Below are 16,413 nucleotides of genomic sequence, written 5' to 3'. Positions count from 1 at the left end.
GCTCATGGCAAGAGACCTTGGAACTAAACTAGCCCTACCAGAAAAACAGCACCCGATCTTACCGCACTGTTCTCCGGTTAAGGGTAGACGAGGTATTGTTGGTCGAAGCAACCGAAAAAGCGATTTTCATTATCTAGATCAATATATTATTGAAAATTAACTCCTTCATGTTTTGCAAAAGTTCATTCTACAAATTGTATACTCTGCAAACTTGCTTCATTTATTGTTGTTAATTAGTTATGTACGTTTTACAAAAGTGTTGTTGTTTCAGCCCTCTTCACAACGTAACTCAAGAACCGCAGCACCTATAAAAGTATATCTGTGATATTTTAATTCTTCTACACGCTCGCTATGAATTGAGCAATGCAATTTTTGCCAAAGCTCACTCCCATTCGTAACATGCTGTGAACTACCAAATCACAACAGTTCAAAATAATTAATAACCTTAAGGGAGACACTGCTGCAGTGTCGGGGAGCTGAAAATTACCTTTGCCAACACCTGCAACCCCGGTTGCAAAGAATCAGTGATGTTTCTGGTGTTGGATTTCACTTGTTTAGTGCTGAATATTGTATAAAGAGCATAGGAGGTGTTCCATGGCTTTGATAGATTAGGGTTAATACTGGTCTCTCAAGAGCACCTTGTGAGTTATGTGCCGGCTGGACTTGTTCCTTAAACTGCTGGAGAACAGTGTGGTTAAACCATGTGTTGTATTTTGGTAGGTTTAGTCTTAGTTCCAAGGTGTTCTGCCATGTCTCACTTTACTATAGCCTTTATCCATTCAGTGTCCACTCAGAATCCTTCATCTAATCCAGCTATGGTTCAAATAGTTTGGAACCACATATTCCAATGGCGGATGAAGAGTACAACTCTCAACGGCTAAAGAGCGGATGAGAATGATTATGTTATTCCAACGGTCAACAGGATGGTGTTGAACATGTCACCATAGGTCAAATAACTTCACTGGCCAACGTATTCTGGGCCAGGGGCGTGCCACTAAATATATGGATTTCGGCTGCTGTTGCCTCCGGAAATATGCTGTTCAGGGCTGATCACCCGTTCAGTTGTCAGACAAGGACTAAAATAAGTCTGACAAACTAATGATTACGAAAACTACAAACAAATATCCAAATACTAGATCGAAGGTAGCTGGGCAGACGTCTTCTTCTGACTCTATGACGGGCCAGCGGGAACCTGGCACACCATCACAGACTGTTGGTCCCGATATGTCTCGTCTACCTACCTTCAAACCACTTGTAGTATCCACCTACAATGTGCGTAAACTACACCAACAAGGAAATACCCATCAACTATTTACGGATTGTAGCGATGCAGGCGTCGACATTGTCGATGTGCAAGAACACCGTCTTATTACATCATCCCTCACTGACGAATTATGGTCAGACGACAAGAACTGGGTACTTATTTACAGTTCTGCCACAGACCAGAGGCAGGGAGGTGTTGGACTTCTGATGTCAAGGCACATCCATAGGTGTCTTCAGAGCGTGCAGACCATCAAACAAAGAATACTGACAGCTTCTTTTAACGGGAATCCACAGCTTACGGTTACAATTATTTATGCCCCAACTGAATCAGCAACCTCAGGAGAAAAGGACAGTTTCTATAATCTACTAGAAGACCATCTTGAAAAGGTGAAGAGGCACAACATCCACCTCGTCATTGGTGATTTCAATGCCAGAATTGGCCAAGATAGCCATGTATCTCATCCAGCTGTGGTTGGTCCTCATTGTTTTTATGATACAACAAATGACAATGGAGAGAGACTAGTGAATTTATGCCAGGAATTCAAGCTCCGTCCTTCACAATCAAGATTTCCCCAACCCAAAAGTCGTATCTGGACATGGATGCACCCAACGGGCTCAAAACACCAACTGGACCACATCCTTGTCAACAGCAAGTGGGTTAATTCCCTGCGCAATTGCAGAGCTTATAACTCTGTAGAGCTGGATTCAGACCATCGAATACTCAGCATACGACTGCACACAAGTCTCCGAACCACCCAAGGTAAACCTTGTAAGAAGGCCTAAGTACAACTGGAAGAAGCTGCTTCATGCTCCTACTAAGAACCGTTTCCAGATTGAACTTTCAAACAGATTCCAGGTCCTCCAGTGTGATGACAACAACCAGTCACCAATTTCCGAGAGGTATGAAATAATTGAGAAAGCAGTACAAGAAGTCGCAGAAAAGGTTGTTGGAAAATGTAGCCCTTGTGGAATGCCAAGTTGGGTGACAGACAAGACCCTCAAGTTGAGATCAGAAAGAGATGCAGCCAAGAAGACATATCTACTTGTTAGAAATCGCCACGCCAGAGAAGTGCTCAACACCCAGTCATATAGGGCTGATGAACTTGCCTCTATACACAGGCAGATGGAAGACCTGCAAGTAGCAAATGAAAATGGCAATTACAACACCACATGCAAAATAATCCATGACATCTCTGGGAAGAAGAACAGATCAAACCCCAAAGTGAAGAAGAGAAATGGGACAATCCCCTCAAGTGACAAAGAACTACTTGCTGAGTGGAAGGACTACTTCTGTGCCTTGCTGAACAATGACAATGGACCACCAACATCTGATCTCCTACCACCCGCCAACCAGGACTTGCCTATTTGTGCTGATCCCCCTACCTTGGAAGAGACAAGAAAGGCCATTCAAGCAATGAAAACAAACAAAGCTGCTGGTCTGGACTGTGCGATTACCGCCGAGGCACTCCAGGGTGGTGGTGAAACTATGGTAGACATATTCTGCGTAGAAGTTTTTACAAAGCTTACGCCAACGGAACAGTGGATTACCAATGTTATTATTCCCCTTCCAAAGAAAGGAGACCTCAGCCTCATGAAAAACTATAGAGGAATCACACTGATGTCAGTTGCAGCTAAGGTGTATAATAGGATCCTACTGAATAGAATTAGGGACCATGTTGATCCTGTAATAAGAAGTAACCAGGCCGGATTTGGACCAGGCAGAAGCTGTGCACAGCAAACGCATATCCTCCGTAGAATCATGGAAGCTTTCCACTAACTATAACATTCATTGACTTCAAGAATGCCTTTGATTCAATCAACAGGAAGATGATGTTTTCTGTTTTGCGGCACTATGGTATCCCAGAGAGGATCGTAAAGGCAATACGTGTACTGTATACAAATTCGCAAAGTGCCGTATTGGTAGATGGGAATATCTGGGATCCCTTCCTAGTGACTACTGGAGTATTGCAGGGGAATGTTCTAGCCCCATTCCTATTCATTGTTCTCATCGACTATTTGATGACGATGGCTACCGAGGGGACTAACAGTGGTGTTGAAACACACCCGCGTCGCTCCAGGCGTTATCCTGCCAAGGTTTTGAACGACTTGGATTTCGCTGATGATATTGCCTTGCTTGAATCTTCCATCCCGCGGTCACAGGCACAGCTGACCAGAACAGCGGCTGCAGCAGAAAGCCTGGGTCTTGTCATCAGTGTTCCCAAAACTGAGTACATGACCATCAACTGCAATCCTCAGCCACCACTCCAAGTATACGGAGATCCCATCAAGTATGTCACTGATTTAAAATATCTTGGTTCCATGATGGGCTCTAGCACCAGTGACCTCTCCCGACGAAGTCCAACAATCACTGTTGCAACAAAAGTCAAGCTGTTTCACACCACTTGTGTTACAGTATTGCTCTATGACATGGAAAATAAGATCAACGCTTTTGGTACATCATGTCACAGGATAATGCTGAACATCAAGCGCACTGACCATGTTAGTAATGAAAGGGTCTATACCATCACCAACACTGTGCCTCTTATCAACTCTGTCAGATCACGACAACTACGATTCCCGGGACATATCCTGAGGATGCAGGAAGATGAACCATGCAGAAGATAATGCTCTCTACACCCCATTACATGATCAAAGAAGACCTGGAAGGCAAATAACATCCTACTTGTCTTATGTGCAAAAACTGTTGGGGGATTTCGACAACTTTCTACTGCCAGATGCCATTGCCACTTTGGCTTCAGATCGTATTACATGGAGAAACTTTGTAGTCGCCTGCTTCGCAGCCGAATGAAATGATCTCCGGCAGTTTAAGGACACAGTCCGGCCGGAACATAACTCACAAGTGCTCTTGAAAGACCTGGTATTAAACCTAATCTAACAAATGCCACGAACACCAAGATATGAGTAACTAAAAGGGGAAAGAACGGAGCAATATCTCATCATGATTGTGTCGCTGGCTGTACTGTCTACATCGTTGCAGTAGCAAAATCAAATGGCCAAGACATTTGAACATACTGGCCGTTGAACCTGATGGTTTACTCCGCCCTAAAGCTGTCATGTTCATCAACTGAGCTAGGGAGGCAGAGGTAGCTCATTCCCTCACTCTGGTAAAATACCAGCCCGCACCTGAGAGCACCCAAAGGGAAATCCCACACCAGAAACAGCATGTTAAACACTGATTATTTGCAACCGGGGTTGCAGGTGTTGGCAAAGGTAATTTTCAGCTCCCGGATACTGCAACAGTGTCTCCCTTGTACAACCACTACACTGTTCAATAGCCTTATTATGATGTGGCGGGAGGTTTAAAAGTACGGGCCCTGAACAAGATATTATGCGCGTGCATACTGCCAGGCATAAAACAATGGACATTGTGATGATGCGTGCGCATACTGCGAGGCAATGACATCAAAAGTCAACCCATCTTTACTAGATTATACGCACTTTTATGTGACCCGGTATTAAGCTATTCGTGTGCCCTGCAAAACGTGCACCGTATACCCGAATAATTTACTCCTATGTGAACTCGGCTTTAGGCCATCTACCTGTTATACTTATTATAAACAAATTTGCACGACTGACAACGGCTGTACTACAATGTAGTGGTTTCGTTTAGTGCTTTGTGATCATGAGGTCTAGAGTTCGAGTCTCATTGTCGCCGATTTTTCCCCTTTAAAGGTTGCTCTTTATCTAATTTTCAAATTTCAGATGTCACCTACGACGGCGGAATTTATCGATTCAATTTTTTTTGAACAATTATGATCAATAATGAAATTTGGGAGATTATAAAATTACCAATGTCTCAAGATACTGGTTTTGGCTTCCTTATATTTTATATTTTCCCATTTGGACACAAATAACGCAATGTACGTGTTTTGAATCGAAACAAAGTAATCATAATAATTCCTTGTGAGAAAATTGAAGTTCATTTTAATTTCAGTGTCAAACAACCATCTGTGACAGGTTGTTGACACGTTAATTACTATGTCTCATTCATTTGGATGAGAAAATTTCTTAGAAATGATAAAATTTTCAATTTTCATAGTTTGGTCCAATTCCTATCGCTTTGAAAGAATTTTCATTTTAAGTTTCCACTACACACTTAAAAATACGGGGTCAAATATACACCGACGAAAAATAGATTGACACCGTTTCATTGCAAACGACCACTTTAGAGGTTCCTTTTGACTACAAAAGTGGTTGTTTGCAATGAAATGGGGTCAATTTATTTTTTGTCGGTGCCGATCCATACTCTTCCTCGCACGTTTTTCTCCAGGTGCTCCGGTTTTTCTCCTGCATCTAAAATCGGACCTCTTCCCATATCCCTGTCCCGTCATATTCGGATGGCAATTTAGTAGCCTCTGAGCACTATTGGTCTTAGCCTGGCTTCGGCCGAATGTTATAAATAAAATAAAATTTTGACCCCGTATTTTTAAGAGTGTAGTGTAGGTCAGTAGCTCTTGGAATAACTTTACAGCAGCGAAATGAAAATCATTGGGGCCTCACCCCCCTATGGTCATCTTTGATGGCTGGTCCTACCCCCGAGTAAGTTGCTGGGGGTACACATTTATCACTAAAATGAGCGCAAAGGATCGGTTAGCTTAGGTCGTTTGGGCGCGAGTTTTTTTTTAATTGTTTAATCCACTTTTTTAAAGCAATTTTAGGAAGTCTTTGATGATTTTTAGCCATGAAAAATGTGTATTACTCCAATTTGAGGGTAAAAAGTCCAAAATCAATATATTAAATCATTTATCTGATAATCAATTTGCCCGGATCACATTTTTTCACGTCATATCTTCCCAAAGTTCATTTCCTATAAACATGCAATACATGTATGTCAGTCATAAACATCTCAGAAAAAGTAACTAACCCCCCTTAAATAATGGCCATTATTCAAAAGGGGGTTATTGTATTACAAATCTGTAAAATGCGTTGGAAGCAGAATGTATTTATGCGTATTTTGATACCTCATTTGATACGACAGCCCAGAAAACAATAAAACACCGGTCAATTTAATGTAGTAAGGTCCAGATTTGAAAGTTGCACTTACATACACATTTTTACAATACAAAAACACTCAGATATCATTACACAGATGTCCTTCCATTAATTTACACTGAATACAAAATCAGTACAATTTACTGCAACTTTCAAATTTTGGGTTACATTGACTGAAATGTACGCTGTGACGTCAATATTTAGTCAAATGAGGTATCAAAATGTGCAGGAATAAATTCTGCTTCCAACGCTTTTTGCAGATTTATAATACAATCACCCATGTTTGAATAAAGGTCATTATTTAAAGGGGTTAGTTACTTTTTTTGAGATGTTTATACCTCTTTCCATTAACTTCCTACACTAATTTAAAACTAGGGTTATAACTCAAAACACCACATAAAACTTTAGTACTTCTTGCTCTCTGGTCTTCAATTATAATTATATTACAATAAATGAAACCCGGGTGTAATATTGTGATAACGAGATTTCTGCTTTTAATTGGTTTTACTTGACTAGTGAGGTACTGGAAATAATACGACTGGTTGGGTAAACGTCACTCTAATCTCTGTAGACCGTCAGCGGACATCTTGTTTGGTTTATGGGCACTAGAATCTCGGACACCTCAAATCAATGGAACATACCGTGTTACCGAAGAGGTTATAAAGCCTACGCCCATATTCACACCAAGAGACAACAACGGAACAAAATATTATATTTACGTATGTTTAATATTGATCTACAACACTTACAACCATCAATAACAATATCAGATAAAAGGTGACTCTAATGTTTAACATTTTAATTAATATAATGACCAATTCATACGCACGCAGCTAGCCATAGGGAAGATGAGATAGAGAGATAGAGAGACGGAAATGCCCCAGATCAGGAGGGTGAGAGTTCAAGTTCATAGAGCAACACGGGAACCAGTGGCGTAGCGTGGGTCATCATGTTTGGGGATGGGACTGATGGAGGGTGGCACAAGCCGTTTTATGGCAATTTTCCTACTGGATGTTGTAAATTTTGCATTCGATTGGTGGTGGGTGGCACGTGTCCCTATGACGATACGCCACTGGCGGGTAACAGGAAGTGAGTAGAAATGATATACCACCTTCGTGACCACGGCCATAGTGTTTCTAGTACATTTCGATTCAGACTTATTTTAAAGGAAGTCTCCTGTAATCACAACATTATGACTTATTATGTTAGAGAAATAATAATCAAGCACGAACTGTCTGGTTCAATGACGTCATGGTTATTTGTGCTCAATTGTCGTCAGCCTTCATTGTATACAAGGATGTTATTGCACTTGACAATTTTGGCGCCCGGGAATTTTGAATATCGCGTGCTGAGAAACGGTTGTTTTTATGCGTCTTTGTGTTCAATATATGTGCTTGATAATTATTTCCATAATGTTGTGATTGCCGGAGTCTTCCTTTAATGTTCTACCCACAATGCAAAATAGGTCACTATGTTGGCAAATGTATTTTTATGTCCAGTATAATAATACGAGAAATAATATTATGTAGACTTATGGCTGAATCTCGCGTGCTGACTGGTTTTATTCCATGCCAACATAATGGTTGAAAAAACATTAATTCGGCGTCGAAGTAACGTAATTGTCAGACTAACTAGATTAATATAATTTTCAAATGTGACATGATCTGGTCCAAGGGGGCCAAAGGCGGCAAATTTGAAACTAAGATAAAGGTAAAAACAATAAAATACATAACAAAATAGACATCAAAAAACTTCATAACATTAGAACCAAGTATGCTAGACCTTTGGTGTTTTCAGTAAATGATAGCCTCTTGTATGTGTAATGTAATAATTACAATAACTCAATACCTCCTTTGGCCCCCATGGACCAGATCGTGTCACAAATAGATCGCCATGCACTACATATGTTCACGCGGACTTATGCATGAACCATAGATGCCAAAGAACAGGGATAAAGAAAGTGAGTGTAATCTGTAAGAGTGCAACCTGTTTCTAGTGCAGGGTGATCTACTCCAAATCTTTTGCTACGGTAGTTAATCCGATTATAACGTCACTTCGACGGCGAATAAACCAACCAAAATGTCGTAGAATGGGCGGGTATGCAAATTCCCTCCGGCTTGCATGGGAAAACATTAATGGAAGGAGATATTCATGAATAGACCAATATATTTTAATATTTGGATAATAATATTTTGAATTTCCATAGCGCAAAATGGTTCATTTTATAAATATCTTAAAACTAAAAACTCTTCTGTTGCGAAGTGTTTTCCAATCCTCCTGGAGGTTTTTCTTCTGTAACAGGTTGATTCTTGAATAATCTGCCATTTCCAATACTTCACGCATGTTTCACAGCAAACTTGAGCTCCCCATTGATGCGTCAGTCAAATAAAGATAATATCTTGATGTTGAATAGTCCCAAATTTCAGTAAATTGACAGACAAAATAATGGTTTGTCCATATTCGCGCTCAAAGATTCTCCAAATAGCGAATTAATGTAGTATTCGCCATAGGCCATAGGCCATTGTTATGGGACGATAACTGGGGAAAGAATGTTTTTGGATTTCTCTTAATGAAAGATAACATTGATATTCTGCTCATGGTTGCTGTCTTAGTTGCAATCCCAAAATAGAAGACAGACATGTCACCAGACATGTCACTTTGCATGCACGCACACCCACCGGCTCAGGAAGGACCCATGTCACAACAGCCAAGAGCAGGTTTCGACCACAAAAGTTCTGTCTCATGTACATAGCATGTTATCTGAGTACAAACTCAAGTACTGGAAAGTTTCCATTTAGCCTTATCAAAATAATGCAGCCTTCCAAAATACAAGACCTAAGAGGTCCACGTGGTCCATTTCGGTTTCCCTCTTTTCATCACGTTAAATTTTACACTTCAGTCTTAGTCTTGTAGACTCAAGTTCGCTGCCTGGAATTTTTTACTGGAATCAATGATGCTTCTTCAACGAGGTTTTTGATAGCGAATTAACTCGAAAATGAATACATTAAAAAAAAATTCTATATGATGGAAACGATTTAGCATATTTGTTGTTAATTACATAACCCTTAAAACACAAATATACACTCTTATACACATGGACTATGGTTACAAAATGATTACATATAAGGCGACGTAAAAACCTTGTTCTACGGGCCCGGCCGAACAATTTTAGAAAATATGTTTGCCAAATTTCTTTCAGATTGTTTCCGATCTTGGTGATTTTAGGGTAATTTAAGACTTTAGGGAAAAACGCCCCACCGACCCTACTTCGGTCGGCCCGTAGAACGTGTTTTTTTTTATGGTTTAAAAAAAAATTTCGTCACCTGAATCGGATTTTGTTTTGCAATTAAGAGGATTCACATAGACTTGCATGCATGTTTAAATCTGCACATATGACATTTTCCACATAATATTAACACAATAACAGTCACAATTAAGACGATGGTAATATCAATATTAAAAGTACACAATTTTTTACTCTTATAATTACTTAAGGGGGTACTACACCCCTGCCCAATTTTGTGCCTATTTTTGCATTTTTGTCAAAAGTTATAGCGCATTGGTGACAAGTAAGATATGTATATTATAGGGACAAGGACTACAACTACTGCACTGGAAATTTTATTTCATTACAGACAACGGTTGTGGAGTTACAGTGAAAAATGAGGGAAAGCCAATATTTGATCAATAAATAACTACTTGCCTTGAGTTGCTGGAGTTGCTGAATTTTCAGTGCAGTAATTGCAGTCTTTGCCCCAATAATATACATATCTTACATGTCACCAATGCGCTATAATTTTTGAGAAAAATGCAAAAATAGGCACAAAATTGGGCAGGGGTGTAGTACTTCCTTAAGTATGCTGTGAGAACGCTTGTATACATTATCTATTTCTCACAACATACGCGCCTACTTAACACTAATAATAATAATATTACTATGCAAATACTTGTACATAATTTTTCCACAATTAACACCAAATAGAATGTGCATAATTCTTATAACAATCCCATAACAATGTTTGTGGTCGCTATAATTGCTTTACAAGGTCGTGTATTATCAACACATACTAGATGAGTATATTTCAATGGATATTTTTTACACACTAACATCAACAATATCAATCTTATCATACATTTCAATCTTTGACATACAATGAAGGACCAGGGTTATTCCTAACCTTTGTTAGTGTCTTGTACACAGCTTTTATGTTTGCAGTAGCATACCTGAGAACATGGGAAGTCATGTCATACCCATCCCATAGGCACTGGTTTCTAGTCGGGAGTTCGACTCAAAATATTACCCCAAAGCAATGATTATATTTAATTGTGCTCTAAATGCACTTAAATTACTCCTTTATCGACTTAATATCAAGTTCTTAAGAAATTACTCGTCACACGCATATAGTAAGCAACAATATATAGATTTATCACAGTAGTAATGATAACGCGATCCACATTTTTATCCACTTATCACAAGGTCTTGAATATTTTTGACTAGTTCTCCCTTAGCGCGGCCCTCCTCCATTTCTAAATCTATTTATTCCCTTACATTTCTAGCTTGCCTTTTCTTCTTCCAATAATCTGATATCTCACCATAAATCACGTACAAAAATGGATTAATAGATGCATTTATAGGTAGTATGAAGCCTACTATCCATGCATACATTTCTGGTGATATCTCAATGACTTTACCCTGGGCAAGGATACACACGATACACAAGGGCACCCAACAACAGAAGTCTGTAAAAACAATCAAGAACATGTTCTTAGCCATGCGAAGTTCATTCTTTATGCTTAGCGATTTATCTGCCTGTTTTGATGAATTTCGTTCAATTCGAAATATTTCTACATAACAAACTGCTACTACAATACAACATAAACAGTTAACCCCGATAAATATCACAATGGAAAGCAATTGGGACATGCGGCTGCCTGTAATGTCAGCATATGTATAAGTGATATTTTGTTCAGTTAAATTATCATTTAGACCTGTAGTAAAATTAAAAGCCATTTTTTCAATATCCTGAGGTTGATGAGGCGTATAAAGGATATTTTCTACCAACGCCCTGTTTGCTCCCACCGATGCGATTGGGTTTGTCAACATATTACCGGTCAGATTAATCTTTATGTGATCATCCTTCAACTGAGTTGAGTCTCGGCGAATTATTGGGATACCAATGCATACTTCAGAAATACCAAAGATTTCACCGTCGTCACTTGCAAAAGCAATGGAAATGGCACTAATCAATATGGCTACCAACCAAGCGAATGCAATACAAATTCGAGCCAGATTTGTTGTTAATCGGTGACCACCAAATGGGTATTTTGTTGCCAACATACGATCAGCACTTATCAAGGTAATAAAAATACAGATCCCTCACTAGACACTATTGACAAAAAAGCAGCCAGTTTACAAGCAAACCCTTGACGCCAGATATGGGCATATGATGGAAAGAATTGCTCATAGTAGAGGTCACTAATAACTAAAATGAGCATGTTGACTCCCATGAGGAAGTCTGACAATGACAGGTTTGATATCAGCAGGGCTTGAACCTTGTTTGTTTGACTTTTACGTGATCGCAAGTAATAAGCAATTCCATTTGATACACATGCGAATAGTCCAATAATCCACATCGAAATCCTGATAGAGTAATCAGGCAACATTCTATTGCAAGTTAGATATTCTGGGCGTGTTTCTTGAGATATACATGTACATTCTGCTGTATCAATAAAACAACAGGTTGAAAATGCATCTACCAAAACTGTAGAACTTCGTAAATTATTAAAAGATTCATGCGTTATTTTGTACAAATCATTTCCTCTGAGGTCAATGGTTTCAACACTGTTATAGAAGGCTTTATACTCAATTTTTGGATATCATTTTCAGAGATGTTTAAAACACGAAGGTTATGTAAATGAAGAAAATATTAAGCGGTAGTTCTAAAATTTGATTATTAGAAAGAAACAGATACTGTATTTCTCCCAATCCATGAAACGTTTTTGATGTTAAGTTTTTAAGTCGGTTCTCACTAATATCCAATACCAGCAAGTTTGCTAATGTTCCAAATGAAGGTAGAGCTGTCAGCACGTTTGTGCTTATATTCAAATAACTCAATACGTCAAGAGTTTCAAATATACCGTACGGAATAGTTTGCAAACTGTTTTTGGACATATCTAAAATTGACAAATTTAAAGTAAACTTAAATAAATCATGTGGACATTGGTGTATGGAATTCTTGCTTAAATGAAATACTTTTAACATTGAGAGAGAACTGAAATTTAAAGATGAAATTATCTTCAACTGATTACTATCCAGTCTTAGTAACAGCAATTTATCAAGTTGTGTCACCTGGCAATGTGGTCAAATTATTGTGACTCAGATCAAGCGATAGTAGATCTTGCATTGAAGTGAATACTTTAACTGGTAATGTGACCAGGGTATTATAACTAAGGTCAAGGACCCCATAAAACAAGAATAGTCTGTTGAATATTCCATTCGGCAATGAGATCAAGTTATTATGACTCATTTCAAGGGTTCCCATTATTACCGTAACTGAGGTGAATATTCCATCCGGCAATGAGGTCAAGTTATTATGACTCAGGTCAAGGATTCCCCATATATACTCAACAGAGACGAATGTTCCATTTGGCATTGTGGTCAAGCTATTATGACTCATTTCAAGGTCTGCAATTATTTCCGTAACTGAGTTAAATATGCCATACGGCAGTGAGGTCAAGTTATTATAATTCAGGTGAAGGAATCCCACTATTTGTGTAACTGAGGCGAATATTCCATCCGGCAATGAGGTCAAGTTATTATGACTCATTTCAAGGGTTCCCCGTATATACTCAAGAGAGACGAATATTCCATGCGGCAATGAGGTCAACTTATTATGACTCAGGTCAAGGGTTCCCAATATTTCCTTTACTGAGGCGAATATTCCATCCGGCAATAAGGCCAAGTTATTATGACTCAGGTCAAGGGTTCCCGATATTTCCATAATCGAGGCGAATATTCCATCCGGCAATAAGGCCAAGTTATTATGACTCAGGTCAATTGTTCCCGATATTTTCGTAATTAAGGCAAATATTCCGTCCGGCAATAAGGCCAAGTTATTATGACTCAGGTCAAGAGTTCCGAATGGCAATATTTCTGTGACTAAGGGAAATATTCCATCCGGCAATGAGGTCAATGTATTATGACTCAGGTCAAGTTCTCCCCAAGTAAGACTCAAGGCAAAGATTCCAAATCGCGATATTCCCGTAACTAAGGTGAATATTCTATTCGGCAATAAGACCAAGTTATTATGACTCAGGTCAAGGACTCCCCATATTTCTGTAACTGAGGCGAATATTCCATCCGGTAATAAGACCAAGCTATTATGACTCAGGTCAAGGTTTCCTGATCGCATTATTATTGTAACTTGGCCGAATATCATATCCGGCAATGAGGTCAAGGAATTATGACCCAGATAAAGTCTTCCCCAAAGTTCCGCAACTCCGGTGAACATTCCATACGACAATGAGGTCAAGTCATTATGACTCAGATCAATGGATCCATCAATTTTCCAAAGAAACCAAAATATTTCATCCGACAGGGTTATTAAGTTATTATAACTTAGGTCAATAAATCCCGATACAGTCAAGTGTTCAAGTAAGGCGAATATTCCTTCCGGCAAGGTTGTCAAGGCATTATAACTAAGAGTAAGAGTTCCCGATATATAGAAAACTAAGGCGAATATTCTATCCGGCAATGAGGTTAACATATTATGACTCAGGTCAAGGGTTCCATAATATATATACTTAACTTTGGCAAATATTCCTTCCGGCAAGGTTATCAAGTCATTATAACTCAGATCAAGAGTTCCCGCCATATCCTCAACTAAGGCAAATATTCTATCCGGCAATGATGTTAAGTTATTATGACTCAGGTCAAGGGTTCCATATTTTGCCGTCATTTGGGCAAATATTCCATCCGGCAAAGTTATTAAGGCATTATAACTCAGGTCAAGAGTTCCCGATATTTGCCCATTTGAGGGGAATATATCATCCGGCAATGTGATCAAGTTGTTATGACTCAAGTCAAGAGTTCCTCGTATTGAAGTGAATATTTCAAATATTTCATAAGGCAATGTTGTCAAGGCATTATAACTTAAATCAAGGATTCCCCGTATTTCCCTAATTGAGAAGAATATTTCATCATTCAAGGTGTTTAAGTTATTATTACTTAGGTCAAGGGTCCCTCGTATTTCCGTAACTGAGGCGAATGCTCTATCCGGCAATGTGATCATGTCATTGTAACTCAGGTAAAGGGTACCCGATATATCCCCGATTGAGGCGAATATATCATCCGGCAATGTGATCAAGTTGTTATGACTCAAGTCAAGAGTTCCCCGTACTTCCCTAACTGAGAATATTCCATCATGTAAGGTGTTTAAGTTATTATTACTTAGATCAAGGGTCCCCTGTAGAAACGTAACTGATGCGAATACTCTATCCGGCAATGTGATCATGTCATTATAACTCAGGTCAAGGGTACCAACAATATTCCATAGTGAGGCGAATATTCCATCTGACAATTGCGTCAAATTATTATGACTTAGGTCGAGAGTTCCCATATTTCCCTAACTGAGAATATTCCACCATGTAAGGTGTTTAAGTTATTATTACTTAGATCAAGGGTCCCCTGTAGAAACACAACTGAGGCAAATACTCTATCCGGCAATGTGATCATGTCATTGTAACTCAGGTCAAGGGTACCATCAATATTCCATAGTCTGGCGAATATTCCATTTTGCAATTGTGTCAAATTATTATGACTTAGGTCGAGAGTTCCCAATATTTCCTCTAGTGACGTGAATATTCCATATGGTATTGTCGCACTATCAACACTATGACTCAGGTCAAGGGATCCAACCAGTATTCGTAATAAAGAGGGGAATGTTATATCTAGCAATGATGTCACGTTATAGTGACTCATGTCAAGTATGGGACCCCATATTTCTTCTAGTGAGGTGAATATACCATCTGGCAGTGTGACATCGACATTGTGACTCAGGTCAAGATCAACATGTATATTCTGTACCGAAGCGAATATTCCATACGACACAGCGATCAGGTTATTATGACTTAGGTCAAAGATTCCTTCTATTGTAAGTAATGAGGGAAATATCCCATTGGGTAATGTATTTAATTCATTATGACTTAGGTTAAGAGTTCCTTTAAGTTCCTCTAATGAAGGGAAAAAATCACTTGGCAATGTGACCAAGTTATTGAAACTCAGATCAAGGGTTCCATTTATTATTTGGTCTACTTGTCCGAATAATCTATTTGGCAATGCGGTCATGTTATTATGACTTAAGTCTAATGTTCCAGGTATTTTCATTTGATAATATAAAAAGTCTGAACGCAACTCAATGATATTATTATGACTCAGGTCAAGGGTTCCCCATATTATCTCAAGCCAATTCATTTGTGGCAAATTGAGCAACTTATTATGACTCACGTCAAGGGTTCCCCATATTTCTCTTAGAAAAGTAAACGTTCCATATGGCCATGTGGTCATGTCATTGTAACTCAGGTCAAGGGTACCAACAATATTCGATAGTGTGGCGAATATTCCTATTGGAAATTGCGTCAATTTATTATGACTCAAGTCAAGAGTTCCCCATATTTCTCTAACTGAGAATATTCCACCATGTAAGGTGTTTAAGTTATTATTACTTAGATCAAGGGTCCCCTGTAGAAACGTAACTGAGGCAAATACGCTATCCGGCAATGTGATCATGTCATTATAACTCAGGTCAAGGGTACCAACAATATTCCATAGTGAGGCGAATATTCCATCTCGCAAGTGCGTCAAATTATTATGACTTAGGTCGAGAGTTCCCCATATTTCCCTAACTGAGAATATTCCACCATGTAAGGTGTTTAAGTTATTATTACTTAGATCAAGGGTCCCCTTTAGAAATACAACTGATGCAAATACTCTATCCGGCAATGTGATCATGTCATTGTAACTCAGGTCAAGGGTACCAACAATATTCCATAGTGAGGCGAATATTCCATCTCGCAAGTGCGTCAAATTATTATGACTTAGGTCCAGAGTTCCCCATATTTCCTCAAGTGACGTGAATA

The 16,413-nt window shown here is 39.0% G+C and overlaps 1 protein-coding gene across 1 annotated transcript; it reads left to right on the top strand.

The window, feature by feature from the left end:
* The first annotated feature begins 1,173 nt into the window (after positions 1 to 1,173).
* Positions 1,174 to 14,831, top strand: LOC140161811 (craniofacial development protein 2-like). Its single transcript, XM_072185108.1, has 3 exons — positions 1,174 to 1,916; positions 2,113 to 2,752; positions 14,805 to 14,831. Exons 1-3 carry the CDS (start codon positions 1,174 to 1,176, stop codon positions 14,829 to 14,831), a joined length of 1,410 nt encoding a protein of 469 aa, XP_072041209.1.
* The last annotated feature ends 1,582 nt before the right edge of the window (positions 14,832 to 16,413 follow it).

This window comes from Amphiura filiformis, chromosome 10 (assembly GCF_039555335.1).
Source record: "Amphiura filiformis chromosome 10, Afil_fr2py, whole genome shotgun sequence".
Lineage (NCBI taxonomy): Eukaryota > Metazoa > Echinodermata > Ophiuroidea > Amphilepidida > Amphiuridae > Amphiura > Amphiura filiformis.
The sequence above is the reverse complement of the archived record's forward strand: the minus strand, read 5'-3'. Positions and strand labels throughout refer to the sequence as shown.